Source organism: Dromiciops gliroides, chromosome 2 (assembly GCF_019393635.1).
Source record: "Dromiciops gliroides isolate mDroGli1 chromosome 2, mDroGli1.pri, whole genome shotgun sequence".
Classification (NCBI taxonomy): domain Eukaryota; kingdom Metazoa; phylum Chordata; class Mammalia; order Microbiotheria; family Microbiotheriidae; genus Dromiciops; species Dromiciops gliroides.
The window spans coordinates 419029340-419051411 of NC_057862.1; the positions used below are offsets into that span (position 1 = coordinate 419029340).

A 22072-nucleotide genomic window follows, 5' to 3' on the forward strand; every position below is an offset into this window, starting at 1 on the left:
CACTCCTACCTGGGCGCTGTCCACAGTCCTGGGACACACCCTTGCTAGGAAACATTTCCTAGGGCTCTTGGATCACATTAAGGGTTCTATTCCTGATGTTACTTTTAATGTTTAGGGAGGACACTAGGATAAGATGCCAGGACTGTACAATAAGGACCTGTGAGGCCCAGCCAGAGGCTTCCAGGACCAGCCAGACAGTCCAACAAAACTTCAAAATGTGGTTGAGGAAATAACCAAGAATGTTCTAATCCAACAGGTTACTTTTAAGTCTTATTTAAAGCCCCTGTGTAAATGGGTGTTGGGAGGAGGAGGGGGCTGAGGGTGGGAAGAGGGTGCGATAAGAAACACTGACCTGGGGCTGACTGAGAACTGCTTGAGAAAAGATGCCGCTGGATGTGGGGAAAGAAAAACAGGACGATTTATCAAGAGTTTTCCTCACTCCTTGGTTAAAGCTAAATCTGAACATGGATCAGTTGTTTCCTTCTCCGACATAGCTGGAGGACCAGTCCTGGAGGGATGGGGGGCATTCGAGTCCCTTGGAGTTGTCAGTCGGGATGTTCGGGAGGTCGCCGGTCACCAGCTTGGGCAAATCGACATAGATGCAAGCTTGCTTTCTAGCTCCAGACTTGGCTTGTCTTCCAACACCCAAGTCTGGGGCAGGCGCCTGCCGCTTTCTCTTCCTCCTCTAGTGGGCAGAGCAGCAGAAGTTCATGTTGACAAGCCAAAGTCTAGGGTTGTCGGCTTGGCCTGTCCCGAGAAAAGAAATTGAGACAGACTAGTGCGCCACCTCCATCCCACACCCGTCTCGTCGCCGGACTCCGGGAGGGTCACCCTCTTACAGCATTTTTCACCACATTCCAGGGCCGCAGCGCCCCGTCTCCTTCCTCGCATTCCTGCCCCTCGCAAAGGAGTCCCTCCTCTTTCCGGACGCTACTGAGCCCAGAGACCCCGCGGAAGGAGAGGGGCGGGGGAGGAAGGGGCGGGGGGAGACAACCAGGACCAAACCCGGGAGTCCAAATTCCTCCGCGCCGCGCGCTGGCTACTGCGCTGAGACCGCATCTCGCCTGTGGGGGGCGGGCTCCGGGGCCCCCAGCGCCCTGACCCCCGCCCGGTTCCGAGGGGGCCCGGGCCGGATGGGCGCCGAGGCCCGGACGATGCAGCCACCGCCGCCGCCCGGCCTCAGCGTCAGCCTTAGCCTTAGCCGCGGCGGGAGGAGGAGGCTGCGGAGGTGACGACTCGGAGCTGCGATCTGGTCGAAGCCCCCGGCCGGGAGGAGTTGGAGCCGGAGCCCCACGCGCCCGGCGCGCCTGCTTGGCCCGGGGCGGGGCGGCTCCGGGGACTGGGCCGGGGCCGGGCCATGCAGCGCTCGCAGGCGGACGCAGCCGCTCTGCTTCGCGCCAGCAGGCTGCTGGCCGATCTGTCCCTGGCGGAGCCGGGCGCGGACGGCTGGTGCCGGGGGCGGCCAGGGCAGCGGCCCACGGCCCCGGAGGAGGCGGCCCCTGCTCGTTCCTGGAGGGTGGACGGCGGCGGCTGCCCGGAGCCCGGCGGCTTCCTAGAGCGCTGCCAGCGACGGACAGCTTACGAGGGCCCCGGCGCCCGCCTGGTCGCCCCATCTTCAGAGCCTAGCGCCAAGGCCGCGGGCAGCTCCCGCGGGGCCAGCCTGGCGGACTCAGAGGGCTTCGGGAGCCGACCTTGCAGCACTCGCACCAGCGGCATCAGCCTGGGCTACGACCAGCGACACGGCAGCCCGCGCTCCAGCTGCTCCGACCCCCGCGGGCCGGGGCCGCCGGAGCAGCCCCACGACGCTGCGAGCCCCGGGCTGGCCCGGCTCGGCACCGCCCCCGCCCGCCCCGCCTGGTGCGGAGGCCCGGGGGCGGGCGGCAGCGCCCGCTCCAGCGTCTCTAGCCTGAGCTCCCGGGGCTCGGCGGGTGCCTATGCCGACCTGCTGCTGCTGCCGCCACCCGCCCCACCGCCCTCGGCCTCGGCCGGCCATGCCCAGCCCGCGGCTGGAGCCCGGCTTCAGCTGCCCTTCCAGGTGACCACGGGCCAGGAGGGAGGTCTCAGCCCCGCGGAGCGGAGGCTCGAAGCACTGACCCTGGAGCTGGAGAGGGAGCTGGACCTGAGAACGAAGAAGGAGTATTTCGGTGAGTGACCTTTGACCCGAATCGTTTCTGCCGTAGATGTTTGCGGAGCCCCGGGCTGGGGGCTGGGGCCCGGGGGCGTAGACGAGAGGAGCGAGAGACCTGTTCTTGGTCCTAGGAACACGGTCTGGTCTGGCCAGAAAAACAAGACTGCCGTTTTCTGTTCGCGGGACGGCCCTCAGCTGGTCCTTAGGTGATGTAGGAGCCCTGAAGAAGAGAAAGTCTGGGTTGGAGATCCAGGGAGGGTTTCATGAGGAGATGCCTGCGGCTTGAGGTGGGACTTCAAGGGTGGGCAAGATTTGGGTAGGTACAGGAGAGGAGGAAGAACTTGAAGATGGGAAATTAACTGGGCAAAGGTCGGAAGGTTCAAACTGGAAAGTTATTGTGGGTGATGGAAGAAGAGATTAGTCCTGTTGGATCTCACGAAGGATGAAAGAGGAGGTTAAGGGCAGAGATTTGGAAAGACATTTATTTGTCCTTTACGGAGAAAGGTTTGAATATTGTGTCCCATTTGTTCCTGGCTCCTCCTCCAGCTTTTAGCAGATAGGACATCACAAAACCATTCTCCAAGTGCCCTGGGGGAACAGAATTTTCTGATGTTAAAAGTGTGTTTTTATAAAAAAGTTTATAACAAATCACATTTAAAAACATCCCTTCTTTCACTCCTCTCCCCCACCCCCCTGCTCCTGATGGGTGAAAGACTAGAAGGGACAGGTTGAGGCAAGGTTGAAGATTTTAAGTGCTAGGCTAAGGAATTTGCACTTTTTCCTTTGGCAATAGGGAATTACTGGAAGCTTTCGAATAGGGGAACGACATGGCCATACCTATGCTTTAGAAAGATTATTTTAACACCTGAATGGAAGATGAATTAAAGAGGGCAGAGTCAGGAGGGATATATTGGTTAGGAGACCACTACAGTACTTCAGAGGTGTGGTGATGAAGTCCTGAAATAGCAGAGTTCGCCTTGTGAGTAGAAAGAAGGATAGATGAAAGATGTGTGATAGAGCTGACAGGAGTTCCTTGTTAATTGGATGGGAGGCTAGGGAGGGATCAGTCTGAGACCACCGAGGTCCTGAGCCTGGTGTATCTGCCTACGGACCTTCTGTTGTATTCCATTTCTTGACCATATCTCTTTCCCAAACCACATATATATACACAATCAGTTAGGACATTGAACAATTAATGTTCCTAGAAAACTGTGCAAGCACATTCTTGTCAAATGCACTAGTTGAAATTCCATTTAGGGGGATCCCTGTAGAATCAGCTTCCAGGGTGTCAGCAAATTTGAATGTTCATATTTTGGGTTTATTTCAAGAGTGTGTAAGCCCATCTACAGTGACCCAAAAGTCTTAGTGCAGTTTTCTAAAGCTTAAAACTGAACTAAGACTTTTGTGACATCATATATGGCATATGTGTTTACCTTTTCCTGGTTCTTTCATTCAATTGACTATCTTTCACACACTCTTTTCAGGTGGTAACCGATGGGGGTTTCTGGCCTGTGGAGTTGGAGATTTAATTTAATTCAAACATTTATCCAAGTGTCTATCCCAGCTCGACTCTCACTTGGCTCTGAGGTTGCAAAGATGCACAATAGCCTTGGTCCTCAGAGAATCTAGAATCTAATATAGTGGATAAGTGTATATATAGATTGAAGAAAAGTGTTACCACGGCAGGGAAGAAGGGCAGATCTGCTTAGCCATAGTGTTGTGGGCCATTTCTAGATGTGCTTTAGATGTGCCTAGTATATACCTATATATGTGTGTGTTGTCTACCCTGTGAGGTATATAGTACGATAATTACCCCTATTTTACAGATGAAGAAACTAAGATTCTAAGAGATTAATTCATGATTCATTCATAATGACATAGCTAGTAAATGTCTGAGTCAGGATTTGAATTCAGGTTTCCTGGCTGCAGGCCCATTGCTGTATTGGAGTATTATTATTATTATTGCTCTGGATCTGTAAGCTACTTAAGGACATGGACCATTTTGTTTTTATCTTTATATTTCTGGTGCCTAATACAGTTCCTGGCACTTAGGAGGCACTTAATAGATAAATACTTGATTGATTAATGTGTTTGATCTGGGGACTATTTTATGGACTATTTATTTATTTATTTATTTATTTATTTATTTATTTATTTATTGGGACTATTTTTTGGAGAGACTTGCGTCTCTCCAGCTGGGCTGGGGTCAGTTTCCCTGAGACTGACCATACTGGCACGTTGGAGGGACTGTCTGAGTCCTTTGATGATCTGGATGCTCTTTGTCCCCAAGACAGAGGCTGCACTGGGTTTACGGGAAATTGTGGGTTGGGGTGCATTGCCTATGTCATGGGCAAGGACCCCTGTTGAGGGGATCCAATCAGTCCTGGGTCTTATTGATAGTATAAGAGAAAGAGACATTTTGGGGATGCAGTCAACTAATGGGGTCATGGGGACTCCAAGGTGAAGAAAGTTTAAGAAATATTTCCTTGTGATCTGGGCCAGTAAGGAATTGAAAGGAGGGTTTTCTGAGGAAATGAACTTCTGGGACATAATTGTATTTATGTCTTCCTGTCCCTGTGATACCTCCTCGATAGAGTTGGATTAAGTTGTTCCTTACCTTGGGAAGAAAGGGAGTTTGTGTACTTTGGAGGTCAGATGGGGAAGAGTTTGTCCACCCCTGGTGCTTTCTTGCTACTAACTGTCCTAGACAGGATTTAGAGTTTGGGGTGGGAGGCAGCTAGATGGAGCAGTGGATAAAGCACTGGCCCTGGATTCAGGAAGACCTGAGTTAAAATCCAGCCTCAGACACTTGACACTTACTAGCTGTGTGACCCTGGGCAAGTCACTTACCCTCATTGCCCTGCCCCCCCAAAAAAATTAAAAAAAAAAGTTTGGAGTGGTCCCATAGTGACTTCCTATGGATGCCTGTCATTGAGGCTGGGCTGGAGGGAGAATGGTGTACCATGCTCAAGAATGGAAGCTCAACAGACCGAATCACTGCTAGTGATGTTACCAGTAGTGGTTGAGTTTTATTCGTCCTTGCATTTCTCCCATTTCCCTATATAAAATGCTGCCATATGGCTCCTAGGCTCATAGACTGTCAATTCAGTTAAATGATTATTGATTGAATACCTACTGTGTGTAACAGACTTGAGAGATGCAAAGGTGCTGCTTTACTTCTTGGGAGACTTTAGGCAATTCACCTGACTTCCCTGGGATTAAAATTCTTCCTCTAAGAAACAATAGTAACAACTCACAGTTTTTATAGTGCTTTAAGGTTTTCAAAATGCTTTCCTCATAATAGCTGCATGAGATGCAATTATCATTCTCCCTATTTTAGAGATGAAGAAGATAAGATTCTAAGAAGTTAAGTGATCTGTACATGATACTATAGCTAGTAAATCTCTGAGGCAGAATTTGAACCTGGGTTCTTGACTCCAAGCCTAATGTTCTTCCTTCCTTCCTCCTCTCTTCCTTCCCTCCCTCCTCCCTCCCTTCTTCCCTCCTTCTTTCCTTTCCTCCTTCCTTCCTTTCTTCCTTCCCTCCCTGCCTTCTTCCCTCCTTCTTTTCTTTCCTCCTTCCTTCCTTCTCTCCCTCCCTCCCTTCCTCCTTTCCTTCCCTCCCTCTCTTCCTTCCTTTTCTCCTTCCCTCCTTCCCTTTCTTTTCTTTTTTCTTTTTTGTTAGGGAGCTGTGATTTTATTGGTATGGGGAATTCCTGTGTGGAAACCCACTCAACTAATGGAGTCAGTGTGGTACAGAAGAAAGCAGATTGGCTTTGGAGTTAGAAGACCTCAATTCAGATCTAGTCTCTGGTGCTTACTGTTTTTGTGATCCCTGGCATATCACTTAATCTCTCTAAGCCTCAGTTACCTCATCTGTAAAATAAGGGGATTGGACCAAATAGCCTTTGAGGTCCCTTTCAACTCTTGGTCTATGATCTAATGATCTTATGATGTAACTTCTTTGCAACCTATCATCTTAGAGGGTTGCCTGGGATGTGACCACATGGCTAGTATATATCAGAAGGAGGAGCTAACTCGGGTTTTTCTGGCTCCAAGAGCAACCTTCCAACTAGTGGTTGGTTGTTCTCAAAAAGTTTTCTTCTAGTTATAAATCAGAGGTTCTGTGTGTGTGTTTGTGTGTATGTGAGTGATATCCTTCTTTTGCAGTCTAGTGAAGTCTGTGGACCCCTTTTCATTTTTAAAAAATGCGCAAAACACATGGGATTACAATTATAGTGAAATACAGTTATCAACATATTAAAAAAAACCAAGTTCACAGACCCAGGTTAAGAACCTCTGCTCTAAATCTTTTGATACTTTGAGTAAGATGTAGTGCCTGCCCTCATGGAGCTCCCAGTCATATTTGAAAGGGGGAGAGGAGACATAAACATGTGTAACTGTAGTATAGGATAGATTGTGTAAGTGGAATATGAGAGAGGTGTGCACATGCTCTAATGGGGTTGAGGAAGGAGGGGACCAGGGAAAGCTTCTTGGAGAAGTGGCATGGGCTCTTAAATATTGGCTTGTCCAATCATTTCATTTTAAACTGAGGCCCGGGGAAGAAAATGAAATCTAAAGATTCCCAAGCAGTTAGTGGAAGTTAAGACTAGAACCTAGGTGTTCTCCTGACTCTCAGTCCAGGACCTTTTTAGTTATACCATCCTGCCTTCCTTTCACATAATAGATACTCAGTTGAGGTCTGCTGAATTGAGCAAAAGACAATAATACAAATTAGAATATGTGTATAACAGAGGTCTAAGTTCTAGCCTGCATATTTCCTGCTGTAATTGGAGCCATACCCATTCCTTTTATCCTCAACTGTCCTTAGTGGAGGTAGATAGATAAATCCCAACTAAATTTTGAATATTAACAGATGATAACAATGTTTTTATGTTTATATAGCACATTGTAGTTTACAAAGTGGTTTTCTCACAGCAGCCCTGTGAGGTAGATAGATAGTGCCAGTATTCTGATTCTCATTTTACCGTTAAAGAAACTGAGCACTATAGAGCAGAAGTGAAGTGGTCACACTCCTAGCAAATATCAAGCTCAGATTCAACCCCAGGTCTTCTGACTGTAAGTCTATTGCTTTTTCCTCTTCAACTATGTTGTTTCTCCAAAGAATGATCTTGTCCCAGGATAGGAGGAGGGGTGATAGAATTTCTTGGCTCCAATGTAGACATTCTCGGATAAGGTTGATGTCCTCCTCTTGGAGTGAGGTACATAGAATCCCTGAAGGAGAGCCCTGCCTCCTACTCAAATCTCAGGTCTGAGAGCTCTGACTCTTGGTCTCTGTGTGGTGATGGTCATGTATGTCACTAAATGTTATACTTGGAAATGAGGACATGTATGCGGGAAAGGGAGGCATACAGCAGGGCTGTAGGGTTGGGAGGTTAAGTATCCTGCCATGAATGACTAAATATTCTGTTTCTTTTCCTCCTTCAGGAGTTTGTATAAAGTGCAGGACAGGCATCTACGGGGCGAGTCAGGCCTGCCAGGCAATGGGGAGCCTTTACCACACCAGCTGTTTTACCTGCTACTCCTGCGGTAGGTGCACTTAGCTCAGGCACCAGCATAGGTACACCACACTGAGTAGATATGCACCTGTAGATGTACATGTTTGATTTGCTGACATGGGAGGTATACCAGGTAAAGGACATACACATATACAACCAGGGGACCTAGGGGCACGTACATAAAAGACATGGATTTACTAGTGGCAAATATGTGGAATGCAGGGAGAATTCTGTAGTAGGGCTGACCAGGGAACTCCTGATTGGCCTCTAGTAACTGGGGGTTCTGTCAAAGAGGATTGGTTACAGCATTGGTGGGATGGACTCTAGTGGAGTCCTACCTGTGGTATGGAAGAGCTGTGGAAACAGCTTCCCTCTTATCTTTGTGCATGCTTTCCTTCTTTTGGGCTTGAGCAATTTGGTACTCCATAGGCACTGGTGGCTTTCTGGAAAGCTAAGGGAATGAGAAAGTATGCAGAGAGAGAGAAGAGTCTAAAAAAGATGGATTTCTATAGGTCTTATGAAGCATGGAAAGACTGTTGAAGAAGAGAGGGTCCTTCACCAGAGTCCATCCTCCCTGATGCACAGTCATCAGTTATCTGTGAGCCAAGAATCTCCTGCTTACCCCTGCTACAGATGGGGACTAACAAGAGCAAAGGTGTACACTAAGGGAGTTAGTGTGATGGAAGTGGAGATGTGGGGAAAGCTGGGCATGGGAAGGCAGTGATTGACTAGAGGGAGTGGGCCTTGTTGGTCATGTTCTTCCTTGGAGCAATGTCAGGGTTGGGGTTTTTCTGGGAAGCTAGGGGGCCTAAGGCCAAACATAAGGATAAGTATTGGAGTCATGAATCAGTTGTTAGATTATATGCTTAAAAAAATTTTTTTTAAGGGGCAGCTAGGTGGCGCAGTGGATAGAGCACTGGCCCTGGAGTCAGGAGTACCTGAGTTCAAATCCGGCCTCAGACACTTAACACTTACTAGCTGTGTGACCCTGGGCAAGTCACTTAACCCCAATTGCCTCACTAAAAAAAAAACCAAAAACAAAACCAAAAATTTTTTTATCGATATATATTTTTTATATCACTTAAATTTCCCTTTATATGTTCCTTATCCCTACCCACAAGAACCATCCCTTAAAACAAACAGTAAAGAACAGTTCAGCAAAATTAACCAATCTGTCAAAAGAGTCTGAAGTGTGGATTATGTGTGTAAGGATTATGAATGTAATTCATCATCTTCTGTCTTGCTTCTCTCCCAGGGCTGTTGTGAGAGTTCGTTTGCTCATTCATCAAATAGTTCTCCTTCTCCCTCCCCTCCCCGCATAAACACTTTATTTGTAATTAAAAAAACCACCATTATTACATCCCAATAATCCTTTGTCTGCAGTAGACTATTTCTTTCTAACAAAGGTGTGTAGTTAAACAAAACATATCAACACATTGGTCCTTTTTGATAATATATGACTTATTCTGTACTTGTTGTCTATAATCTCTGATCTGAGAAGAGCTAGAAATGCTTCCCTGGCAGTCCTTTGAAGTCATGCCTGCCCATTGCATTGATTAGAGTTCTGATGTCTTTCTGTGTTGTTTTCTTTACATTTTTTCTGTTTTTTTTTTTCTTTACATTTTTAAAAGGAGTCCTTGTATTAATTGTTGTCTAGGTTCTTCATTCTGCTTCCATTCATACAAGTCTCTGAGTTTCTCTGAATTCTTCAAATTTGTCATTACTTAGGTTACAGTGTTATTCCATCACAGTCACATAACACAATTTTCAAATAAACACTTTTAAAGCTCCAACTGGGTATAGAACATGCTGTAAGGTGTTGGGCGACTCACAAAATGAATTTAAAACAGTCACTGTTCTGATAATCCTGTGTCTAATAGGAGGATAAGCCACACACAGTGTAATGTTGTGTATTACAATTGCATTAACGGGTTGCAAAACAAAGTGTTTCTTAAAATTTAAGGGAGAAGATTGTTATTGGCTAGAAGATCAGAGAAGACCTTATAGAAGATGTAGCATTTAAATTAGGCTTAAAAGGTTGGGTAGAAATTCATCAGTGAATAGCAGGAGAGAGGACATTCTAGGCTTAGGGGACAGTGAACACATGCATGAAGGTAGGAGAGTACTCTGTGTGTTTGAGAGAGTGACCATTTACCTGGAGCATGGAGTTTATATATACTAATAATAGGAGATAAGGCTGGAAGTAGTGTGGCCTCAGATTGTGGAAGACTGTGAATGTCAGTCAAAGGAAATTAGAATTGTACATAGTTGGCAAGTAGGTAGCCACTGAAAGTTTTTGGGAAGAGAAGTGACATGAATTTATTCTGTAGGATGATTATTCTGGAAGTAATAGAAGGATTTAGTTGGAGGTATAGAATATAGAGGAAGTATTCAGAAGCTATTGAAATTGTCTAGGTAGATGGTAATGAGGACCTATTCTAAGGAGGCTGGTGTAAGGGGCTAAAATTCTAGCTATATTATCTAAAATCTAGTGAGTGGTCGCCAATAAATTATAAGCTTTAGCAAGAGTATTTACAATTTTTTTTTTCCGGGGCAATGGGGTTAAGTGACTTGCCCAGGGTCACACAGCTAGTAAGTGTCAAGTGTCTGAGGCCGGATTTGAACTCAGGAACTTCTGAATCCAGGGCCGGTGCTTTATCAACTGCTCCACCTAGCCACCCCCAGCAAGAGTATTTAAGTGTTTAAGTACTTATTAAAGAGCATTAGGATCAGAGAGAAAGGTAAAAATCTAACTATTTCTAAGAGATCCCATCATCTGACCCACCATGGCGAGGTCAGGAACCAAAAGATGAAAAAACCCTCTGCCAGTGTCCACTTCCTACTTCGTGTCTTCCTCCCAGAAATGGGAGGCTCCTCAAGTTGATTGGCCGGTAGCCTTGATAGACAGTACCCACGAGTAAACGTCACTTCCTGACACCAAGGACCTTGACGGCATGGCTTGCCCTCAGATGCCTTCTCTTCATGGTGGAGCCTTCCTACAGCAGCTTTTTCTCCAGCAGGTGGCGTCATTCCAATTGTTACACTGGATAAAGATGGAAGAGGAGGGACAGATGTGACAGATGTTGGAGCGGTAGAATTAGACATGATCTTGTAATGAATGTGAGAAGTGAGGAAAAGGGAAAGTCAAGCCAAATTCTAAATACTAAATAGTCTGGAACATTTAGCTAGAGAGCTGAGTCCTTCCGAGTTGACACTGATCCATTTATAATTACTCTTGGTGAATTCAAGCAGTTGTGAATCCCTCTAACTATACTCTTATTTAGCCTGTATCTCTCTATCATGCCGGTAGGTCAATTCTACCTGATTGTCCCCTTCAGCACCTCAGATTCAGCTTGTCCAAAAAACCAAACTGTCTTCAGAATCATTTGTGTTTGCTTCTTCAAAATGTCTTTCATGAAAGCATTTTATCCCTCTTGGGCTCACTTTGGCTACAGAATTTTATGAATTCTGATTCTCTTTTTTCTGAAATCTTTGCTTTTCTCTCTCCCAGATCTAGGGTACATGACCAATTATGACCAATTTTCTTCTCCCATATGATGAATTCTGTGATGAGGACACTTACCTCTCAAAGTTCCCTTCATTTCTATGTCAGCAGCTATTCTTTCCTGTTGAGCAGTTCCAATACTTCCTTTGCTTTTAGTCAGACTTTTTTTTTTTTTTTTAAGGGCAATGGGGGTTAAGTGACTTGCCCAGGGTCACACAGCTAGTTAAGTGTCAAGTGTCTGAGGCTGGATTTGAACTCAGGTCCTCCTGAATTCAAGGCCAGTGCTTTATCCACTGCGCCACCTAGCTGCCCCACCTCCTTCACTTTTGAAGAATGGATTTATCAATATAGCAAATAAGAAATCTGTTACTTTCTCTGCTTTTGGTGAAGGGAGAACTCAGGGAAATGTCCAGGTACTTGAAGTTTCTTATCACTGCTGTATTATGCCTCCCTGCCAAGTTTATGGTGATTCCTGAACTTTCTATACACTTCTTTCATTTATCTGGGTGGACAATACCACTTCAATATCTATTGATCTCCTTTGGTTGTTAGATGTCTTTATCTTCTTAATATTATTGTATTCCATTACTACTTTAGTCTTCCAAAGGCATATTTCAATATCAAGTCCCCCATCCCATTAATATCAGTGATATCTTTGAAGCAAATTTACCTCTTTAACCATACAGCAAAAGACACTGAAAAAGAAGGGACATATCAATAGGAGGAGAATCAGAGTGGAGCATTGCCATGGAAGGTAAGGGAGATCTAGTAGGAGGGAGTGGTCGGTTGTGTCAAATGGAGTAAAGAAGTCAAGGATGATGAAAACCAAGAAGAGGCCCTTTGGATATAGCAGTGTAGGGATTGTGGGTAACCTTGGTCAGATCAATTTTGGAAGGAGATGAAGGTGTTTAGCTCTTCCTTTCTCCATGCCCATTACCTATGGGGAAGGAATAGAGGATATTGTGTTGGAACTGATCTTTTCTATAGCTTGATGACCGTTTCCCTGTTTTCCCTACCTCCTTCATAGGGAGAAGACTCCGGGGAAAGGCCTTCTACAATGTAGCTGGGAAAGTTTACTGTGAGGAGGACTTCCTGGTGAGTTAGGACTTTGCCCATCTGTTATCTGTGAGACTAATGTGGTGGGAATGCTGATGGAAGTAGGAATGGGGAATGGTGAGTCCTGGCTGAACTGGCTTTCCCCCCCCTCATTTGGGGTTAGACACAATAGGGATCTCAAGAAAGGGGCATATAGGATACCTGACTTCCTCCTTTATTGTGTCATGACTGGGGATGGGGAAATAGGGACAGGAGAATCCTTTAGAGGGGAGTATGTTGAAAGGACAGTGGGGGTCCTTAGCAATGGCTGGTTATAAGTTCTGTGTCTTCACTCTCAGTACTCAGGGTTTCAGCAGACAGCCGATAAGTGCTTCGTGTGTGGACACCTCATCATGGAGATGGTAAGAAAACTCAGCTCATCTTCGCCCAAGCCCTTGGATCACCCACTTCAGGGTCCTCCATAACTTCTCTCAGAAGTTCCCTTTGTTTGTTCTGACTTCCAGAGGCTCCACTGAAGCCTATTCCCTGGGTAGGGATGTGGGTGCCTCCTGAGAGATCCAGGTCTTTCTGGTGTAATTTTGGGTGTCTCTGTGTTTCTGAATGTGCCTCTGTTTCTTGCCTTCCTTCCCCCTATCTGTGTCCTCTTTTTCTCTCTGTGCGTTTGTCTCTTTCTCTGTCTCTTCTGCCTCCAGATTCTCCAGGCCCTTGGGAAGTCCTACCACCCCGGCTGTTTCCGATGTGTTGTATGTAATGAATGCTTGGATGGCGTCCCTTTCACCGTGGATGTCGAGAACAATATTTACTGTGTCAAAGATTATCACACGTGAGTGATTTAGAGGCTGTGGGGCCAAGAGCCTAGTGTGATCCCGTGACCTGTGTGACCTTGTGATGTGTAAGCCCAGGGCAGCTGTGTATGATCCTGGTCCAAAGGCACACTGCCCTGTTATATGTAATAGACTCATAGAAAAGGACATTAGAGGCCATCTAATCTAACCCCCTCACTTACAGATGAAGAAAATGAGGCCAAGAGGTCAAGTGACTTGTCCAGGGTCATACCTGAAGTAAGTGACTGAACTGGGGTTTGTGTCTATATTCTCTGACTGAAAATCTAGTGCAAGGCTGTGATGTGGCCTTGTGCTGGCCTCATTCTCCTGTCTCATGGTGAACCTCTTTCTCATCATGATGTTTCTCTGACCTTTTTGTCATTACTGACTTCCCTGTCACTGTCTCTGATTCTATGAGCCTATTTCTCAGATTGAAGCAAAAAAGGTTTTTGCCTTCTTGTCCTTTTCAATGCAGAGAGGATCATAATTATAATATCAATTATGATCATAACTCATACTTAAAGCATTTTTACAATTTACAAAGCACTTTCATTACAACAAACTTTTGTAATAGTTTCTATCATTTACTCCATTTTACTGATGCTGACACTGAGATTCAGGGAGTTAAAATGACTTGCCCAAGATCACACAGCTATTAAATGTTTGCTGACTCCCCCCTAAGTTCTGAGTCTGTTATTGTGCAGTCCTTGGACTAAAGTGATTCCTTTACACTAAATGTGACTGATGCCTTTAGATATTTTTCCCCTTCTTGTTGTGGAGCCTTGTCTTGTTTCTCTTTTTTGTTTCCTCAGGGATTGGACCCTGGATGAGTCATTCTTGTGCCTACAGCTGAGCCAGGCCATATCGAACATATCCTGGGAAAATATGTATCTTCTTAGAATGAGGAGAGTCTAAACATTGCTTGATGGCCATCTTAGGTCATGAAACACAGGACAGATGAAATAGCCACACATGGGGAACCTCAGGGCATCCCAGGTCATGGAACACAGATCAGATGCAGCATCCACACATGGGAGCCCTCTGGGGCCCCCAGGCCACAGGGTCAAAATCTCTGGGTTGGAAGGGACCTTACAGTTTTCTAGTCAAACTAATATCCAGGCTGGAACCCTTATACAACATCCAGTTCAAGTTAACAAGCATTTAGTAAGCACTTCCAGTGTACAAGGCACTGTGATGGGTATGGAGGATTCAGAGACGAAAACGAGAGACAGCCTCTCTCCTCAAGCAGCTTCCGTTCTGTGGGGAGGTGTAGCATGTAAACAGATAAATAAATCCACGATCATTTGAGACTGATAGCCATTTAGCCTTTCTGCTGGAAGATGTCCAATGATAGGGACTCCTCAGCCTCTCAGGAGAGCTCATTAGACTTTTGCATAAGATGAATTAGTACAAGGTTTTTCTAACAAAGAGTAGAAATCTGATTCTCTTTAATGACTGCTCAGTGCTCTTATTTCTGAACCACGAGGCCAAGCAGAAGGATCTCATTCCTTTTTCACAGATGGTTCTTCAGATGTTTGAAGGCAGCTATTGTATACCTCCAAAATCTACTCTTCTGCAGGCTGAATATCTCCAGGTTCTTTCTCATGCTTTTATAGCACAGCCATCAGTCTCCTCTTGTCCTTGTGCCTTCTTCAGGATCCACGACAGTTTATCAGCATCTGTCACCAGGTAGTGTAGAGACTCTGCTGCACTAGGAGTGTGGAAGTTCTGAGTTCAAATCTGGTCCCTGACACCTACTAGATATGTGATTTTGGGCAAGTTGTTGAGTCTTAGTTTCTCCATCTTATAGATGGGGACAGTAATATCTGCAGTGTCTCACAGGACCAGATCGCACCCTCATATGGCATAGTCAAGAATTCCTTCACCATCCTGGTTGCTCACATGTGACATACTCCAGGTCATTAATGTGCTTCCTAAAATATGGTCCCCAGAACTGAACAGAATACTGTCTGGTCTAATCAGGACAGAGTGTAGTAGTAATGAATATCCCTTCTTTTGTTCTGGACACCAATAGTGTCCAGAAGTTTTCTGTGTCATGAGTAGTAATTTTCCTGTTTGACCTTCTATCATCTCTTATGTTATTTTAAGATCTTGTTTAAATATCGTATTGTTACTTAACTTGGCACATATTTATTTCTTGTCTCCTGCAACAAGACTGTAGGCTCCTTAAAGGCTAGGGCTACTACTCTTGGAATCCTTCCTGTTGACAAATATATAATAGGTGCTTAGTTATTTATTGACAAATATATGTCTATGTGATGGGCCTCCTCTCCAGCTCCTGTGTGCTTTTGTGTACGTTTAACAGTATGATGGTGATGTCTTTCTTCTCTCTCACCCTGTCCCATCCTCTGTATGTGTGTATCTTGTAGATGGACCTCCTTTTTAATATGCTCTGTGTAAGTCGAAGGATTTAGAAATAACAGGAGTAAGTGAAGGTAAAAGACTGATATGAAAAACCTGGGAAGGGACTAGGAGAGAACCAAGAAACCAAACAGTGAATGAAAGGGCTCAGGTGTCTTGTGGTGGTGGTGGTGGTAGTGGGTGACAGTGAATGTGGCAGGAATAGTAAGTGATGGAAAAAAGATCAAGGCAGTTGGCTGTGTACCTGTACATACTACTGATGGAGGGTGCCCTGTTAAGAAGGAGCTAGGCTGGTGGCTCCATTTGAGGGAGTCACCCCTAGGAAGAGACCTTTATGTTGCTGGCATATGGTTGCTCAGCTTCTGACTCTTGTTCCTCTCTCTTTCTCTCTTTTTTTTCCCTTCAGCGTTTTTGCACCCAAATGTGCCTCATGTACCCGACCCATCCTTCCTGAAAAGGTAGGAATATGTTATAGCTTTGCGATATAGGTACCTTGCTTCCACTGGTTTTCCACTTGCTTGGTTCTGACCAGTGGACCAGGGTCTCTGCCAGCAGTAACTGGGGGTGGATAGTGAGGCCTGGCATTAGGGTTTTGTCCTAAATGTTTTAAGGATACAAATAAAACTCTTTCAAGTGAATGTACACTGTCTAGCCATATGCATATATATTGTTGTTCAGCCTTCTTTTTTTTGTTTTTTGGCGGGGCAGTGAGGGTTAAGTGACTTGCCCAGGGTCACACAGCTAGTAAGTGTCAAGTGTCTGAGGCCTTATTTGAACTCAGGTCCTCCTGAATCCAGGGCCGGTGCTCTATCCACTGTACCACCTAGCAGGACCAATGATATCACTCAAGTGCATGTACACAGTCTAGCTGTGTACATGTATATTGTTGTTGTTTGTCCGTTGTTTTTGAAGGGGACCAATGACATCACAAATGATGTTTTAACTTGTGTATAAATTGAATTTAAGTGAGGCAGAGTTGCCCAAAGTCATTAGCTTCACTATGTTTTCCTGGGTCATTGGAAGTCTGGTGGCAGGACAAAAGTCAAGATGACTGTTGATGGCCACAATGCAGTGGATGACCTTGGGATCTTTGATACCTGACCAAGTTCTAAGCACTCCATAGCACCTGCTTTTTAACTTCCTTCCTGGCCGTTGGGACAAATTGTTCTCATCTGCTCATTCCTCCAGGGAGTGTTTTTCTTTTTTTTTTGGCTTTTGTTGTTGTTGTTTTTTGTGGGGTAATGAGGGTTAAGTGACTTGCACAAGGTCACACAGCTAGTAAGTGTCAAGTGTCTGAGGCCAGATTTGAACTCAGGTCCTCCTGAATCTAGGGCTGGTGCTTTATTCACTGTGCCATCTAGCTGGCCTGAAGGGAAAGTCTTGACATACTTGTGGTGGATATTTCCTTAACTCACTGACAGGTTTGAGGCCTGTCAGTTACCTTCAACTTGGGTTAGCCCATCTGCCCAGGGAGGACCAGCACCTCTGGTGTGAGGGCTTGCTGAGCCCTTTTCAGGGCTGCTCATCCACCTTTGGTGTCTATCTTCACTTAACTCTCATCTGTCAAAGCTATTGAAACACATCTATGGGTTTGTATATGTAAGCATGCACCCATATGTTTATTACCTTGTCTTTTTTTCATCAGGGCTGTGAAGAAACTATCCGGGTGGTGTCAATGGATAAAGATTATCATGTGGAATGTTATCACTGTGAGGTATGTCCAGGGGATTTCTGTGGGGTTTTGGGAAGGGCCCTTCTGATTTACCATCAGTTCCCACTCTTAATGTGTCCTAAAATGGGGATTAAGTTCAGGAACAAAGTGGGGAATAAACTTATAGTGGGAAGTGATCTTAGGGTAGGGATGTAAATGGACCTTGGGGGTTGTAGGCTCTCTGGCCCTGGCGTGGAGGACCAGGTTACTGGGAAGGAGGTGAATGGTTATGGGTGCTAATTCTATTGCACTGGTGCCTCTCATTCCACAGGATTGTGGGCTCCGTCTGAATGATCAAGAAGGCCGCCGCTGCTATCCCTTGGAAGGCCACCTGCTGTGTCGAAGCTGCCACATGGGGCGCCTCCCCACCCCGACCCTGACCAATTATACTATGCATATGACAGAGCTCTGATGGACTCCCTACTGGATCAGAGCTCTAGCCCAGGCCCAGGAGAATTTTTTTTTTCAGTTCCTTGACCTGGTGCTTCTTTAGGCAGAGTGAGGTGAGGGTCTCTCCCCGACCTGCCACCCAGGAGTTTTTCTGGACCAGAGTAGTGCCTTCCCACTAGTCCCCTCAGACATATACAGCTCTGTTCTCTGGGCTCTAATGTCCTGAGAGATAGCTATGGAATGGAACCGATTCCTACAAGTTTCTTCGTGCCAAGGCTGGGCTGGGCCCTATACTCCCTTGCCATGACTTAACTTGTGCCACTTTTTCCTTTTAATTCTAGAGTGGCAGCCTTGTAGTCCCATCCCCATAGGTGCCTGAATCAAGAAACCCTGGGCCCCAAGCACATGGGATTGCTGAAAATGGGGATGATCTGGGTCCTGAGCCCAAGTCAGGGCACTTCCTGTCATCCAGGATGTGTTCCATGGTCCTACAGGACTTTTGAGATCTTAGCCTGTCTCTGTCTTCAAGTTTGAGTGATCTCTTCACCTTCCTTCCCAAACAAACATTCTAGTCTCAGGGATCCCAGACCCCAACCTGGTTTGGTAGAAAATTGTTGATAGCAGAGGTCAGACAGATGGGTAGAAAGGATGCCTAGATTCTGAAAGGGAGCAGGTTGGGAATTGGACATGTCCTATTCTTGGTATAAACTTTTACTACTCTCCTGGAACCACCTCCTTCAGGAAGTTCAGTGGACCATGTTGGTTGCTACCCAGAGGTGGTTCTGGATTGTTGTACTTTCAAGACCCATTGTCTCTGAGCTTTTCTCCCCTACTCTGAAGCAGGTTGAAATTGTTAATTGTCTCATTGTGTCTCCATAGGCCATTTCTGAGCCTAGTGGCAAAGGGCAGAGTGCTCTAGGCCCTGGCCATGTAGGACCAGAATCCACAGGCCAGAGTGGGGAGTTCCTGGGGATTGTGCTCTTACATGTTATAGTGCATTGCCCAGGGAAGTAGTGCTATATCTGGACCAAGGAAGTTGGGGTGGTTGTCTTCAGGGACCCTCCTGGCCTCTTTTGGCTTTGTCCCCTCTCCTAGCTGGGGTTGAGATGAGGGATGGAATATGCAGGACCAGGAAGTGTGGAGTGCTGCAGAGTTATGGGGGATTGTGGTGTGTTCGTATATTTTCTGAAGGAGGGCATCATGTCTCATTAGGATGAGTGCTATGTGTAGTGGTTGAAATATAGTGTGTTTGCATGTGGAGAGGGTGATGTATTAGCATGTTGCTCAAAGCATGTCTGGTTAGGATGAATGTTGTGTGGTCAGGACAGATGACATGCTTGTGTGTAATTGGGAAAGGTAGTGTGTCTGTGTGTGCTGGCAGAACAATAAAAAGCAGCTGTTGTTTGCCCATGTCCTTTCCTGGGATTCCTGTTAACTACCACATGCTATTCAAATCAAGCAGTATGGGAAGTAATTAAAGGACAGGAGAAGCTCAGGAATCAGGTGGGACTCTTAGTGACTGGTTGGATCCTCCATGGGCTTTTAGCTAGTGAGTATAGGGGGTCAAGTGGACTTTTGTTGGGGGTGGCAAGGGAGGGGGTCCTGTGGTCCATTCCTCTTTTGCTACAGGCTGAGAATTCCTCCCTTATCATTCTGCTTTATCAATATCCCTTGTCACCTTTCCTGGCCTTTTTTTTTGTCCCAGGACTCCAAGGTGCCTGGCTGTGACAGTGTGGGTGGCTGAGGTTGTGTGTGCCCTGGTGCATGTATGTGGTTGTGACAGTGATTGCTATTGCATGTGTGGCTATGACTAGGGGCTGAATCTAAGGGCACAGCTTCCTTGGCTATCAAGACTCTCTGGGAAGAAGGATTTTGAGGGAACCATAGGAAGGGGACCCACAGAAAACCCTGTTTCCTTGTGCTGCAAGAGAAGTGTATTTATGACTTCATTATATAGCTGATGCCAGGACAAAGGCCAAAATTTGACTTAAATTAAGTTTTTTTTCCTTTGAGAATGTTTTCATTTTCTTTAAAAGAATATAGTTTTCTTCCAAGAACTTGGACCGAGGTTGTTTCTGAAACTTTGTAGGAAATCCTCTCAATGCCCAGTTTGTATATCATGAAGCTGGTTTGTGCAGGGCACACAATCCAGTTTAATTATTTTTGTATGAATTCTTCTATCACCTCAGAATGTGCTTTTGCGCCTCCTCTGAGGCTTCAGAGTACAGGGGAATGGGGGGGGGAATGGGGTGCTTTTGTTTCTGTGTCCAATTCCTTTGGTCTTTAAGGAAATGGAACTTTTGGGGAAAACCAGATTTATTTATTTATCTAAAAGATTGCTCATCCTTTTCTTAAGTTATCACTGGGTTTTTGTTCTGTCCAATAAATATGTTTTCTATCTGCTTCTTGTGGTATTGGGGTGGGAGATACTTTGTGATGGCATATAAGCCTGTAGCCCCTCCAGTCTGAGACCTCCTCTTGATCAGTGGCCTCTGGATTCAGGAAGGATTTTTTCTTCTTTGCAAACCTTCTATCTAAATGTCCTGTTTGGTACAGGGACTCAAGGGATCTGGCCCCACAGACAAGGTTTACTTAATGTTTTCTACCATGGCCAGTCTTCAGCAGAGCTGATGGATTTGGCTCCATTTCCCTCCCTTGAGAGAGAGAAGGCAGGGATGGACGGATTGTCCTGGGCTTCAGACTAATAACTCTCGTAGTGTGCTCTGGGAATCAGGAGGCCTCTCCAAAGAAACCTGGGTTTCTCAAGAATGGTCTGCATTTGCTCAAGGGCTGTCAGAGGTCAGAAGAAAACAGCATCTGTATGTGGTCTGCTTTCGGTCACTCAGGTCATTTTATGTGTAGCCCACTTTTCACCTGATCCTATAGTTTCCATGAATTGCTGAGTTCAATCTGTGCTGTTTTGGACGTAAGTATACCTCAGTCAGCTTGAGTCTCTCCATCAACCAGGAACCTCTAAAAAGCATCTGAACTCCATTTGCACCAAGCTAATCAAGTAGCCTAAGAGTACATATTTTGAAAGTAAAACAATTAATTGGGATAAAAATAATTGCTAGTGCAGCAGAGAAACATTCCTCATTCCGAATCCCAGTGTTTTGAGACACTTCTTTAAATGGCCTCAATCATTTCTTGTTCTGCTTGCATTCGTTAAAGGCATTTCTTAACTCTTCTGCCCTAAATGCTTTCTCCAGATAACTTTCCCCATAAATCTCTTTGTTGTCGTCTCCTGATGAAATTCCTCTTACATTTAGGCAGAATTTCTTTGGAAAAATGGAGTCCTGGGAGCTTTCCCTAGAGAATAATTACTCCCAAGCCTTTGGGCATTCTGGGAGATGTAGTCAAAACACGAGACATGTTCCAGTTACATGTGTGAGATGGATTGTGTTGGTTTGATGGGGAACCCATGTGACATTTGGAGTACTGGAATAGCAGCTTACGTAGGCTCTTGCGCTGCTGTGCTTACATGGCCCCTCTTCAGGCTTATTACTCTATTGCCCAAAGAGTGCATGATATTCAAATTGTCTGCCCGGTGTTGCTAAACTCACGCCACTGATGGATAAAGTGATCTCAACAGAGTTTCTGTGGTGTACATGTACAAAAACCCTCCCTTGTGACAAAGTCATATGTCTCCGAGTGACTTTTAGAACAGAAAGTTAAAACAGACAGTTAAAAGCCTTACTGAGTTCATAGTTTAGAGAAAATAAATTATTACTCAGAATTATTTTTTTAAAAATAGAAAAATCTGGGGCAGCTAGGTGGCACAGTGGATAAAGCACCAGCCCTGGATTCAGGAGGACCTGAGTTCAAATCCGAACTCACACACTTGACACTTACTAGCTGTGTGACCCTGGGCAAGTCACTTAACCCTCATTACCCTGCAAAAAAGAAAGAAAGAAAGAAAGAAAGAAAGAAAGAAAGAAAGAAAGAAAGAAAGAAAGAAAGAAAGAAAGAAAAATCCATGACTAACACTCACTGCACACCTAGGATTTCCTCATTCAGTCTTTCCTCCCTGCCCACCCCCTCCCCCTCCGTGCCAGCCAAGTCAGAACACAGTCAGTATTTAATATGGCCATACAGTTTATTGGATGAAGGAGAAAGTAGAAAAGAAATAGACCAAATATTCTTCCCTGGAACATCAGTTCAACTGTTTTTCAAAATTCCCATGTCCAGAGGTTGTGGAAAAAATAAAAGAGTATGTGTGTGTGTGTGTGTGTGTGTGTGTGTGCGCGTGCGCATGTATGTACATGCACATGTACCCAACCCTGGTTCAGTTTATATCAAGAGAATGCAAGGGAAATGGACCATGAATTCAACATCCAAAGGCTGCTGCTGCCTGCCCCCAAGACAGGCAGGGAACCTCAGTCTGACTCCCTGGGTCTGTTTCCTGCTGCCTGAAATGTTGAATAGGAAGGGCAAAAGAACAGGAAATAGGAAACCTTGGAAGTCTGTATGCCTGTACACAGATTTTGACACTTCTTAGTGCCTTATCCATTAGTTTATCCCGTAAGCATCTCTAAGGTGCCCATTGCTCCTCAAAGCA

At 45.5% G+C, this 22072-nt stretch overlaps 1 protein-coding gene across 5 annotated transcripts; it reads left to right on the top strand.

The window, feature by feature from the left end:
• The first annotated feature begins 1020 nt into the window (after nt 1-1020).
• On the top strand, nt 1021-20618 carry LOC122740247 (WT1 interacting protein). 5 transcript variants are annotated; one of them, XR_006354718.1, is made up of 8 exons: nt 1021-2144; nt 7576-7677; nt 12179-12246; nt 12546-12608; nt 12900-13030; nt 13844-14720; nt 15820-15871; nt 17059-17133. XR_006354718.1 is itself a non-coding variant. In XM_043982195.1 (8 exons), exons 1-8 carry the CDS (start codon nt 1358-1360, stop codon nt 17534-17536), a joined length of 1413 nt encoding a protein of 470 aa, XP_043838130.1. In that variant the 5' UTR covers nt 1021-1357; the 3' UTR covers nt 17537-20617. The 5 variants fall into 5 exon arrangements, 3 of the variants coding, with proteins under 3 accessions (XP_043838130.1, XP_043838131.1, XP_043838132.1); XR_006354719.1 differs by lacking the exon at nt 13844-14720 and adding an exon at nt 13216-13268 and having other exon boundaries at nt 17059-17128; XM_043982195.1 differs by lacking the exon at nt 13844-14720 and adding an exon at nt 17396-20617 and having other exon boundaries at nt 17059-17127.
• The last annotated feature ends 1454 nt before the right edge of the window (nt 20619-22072 follow it).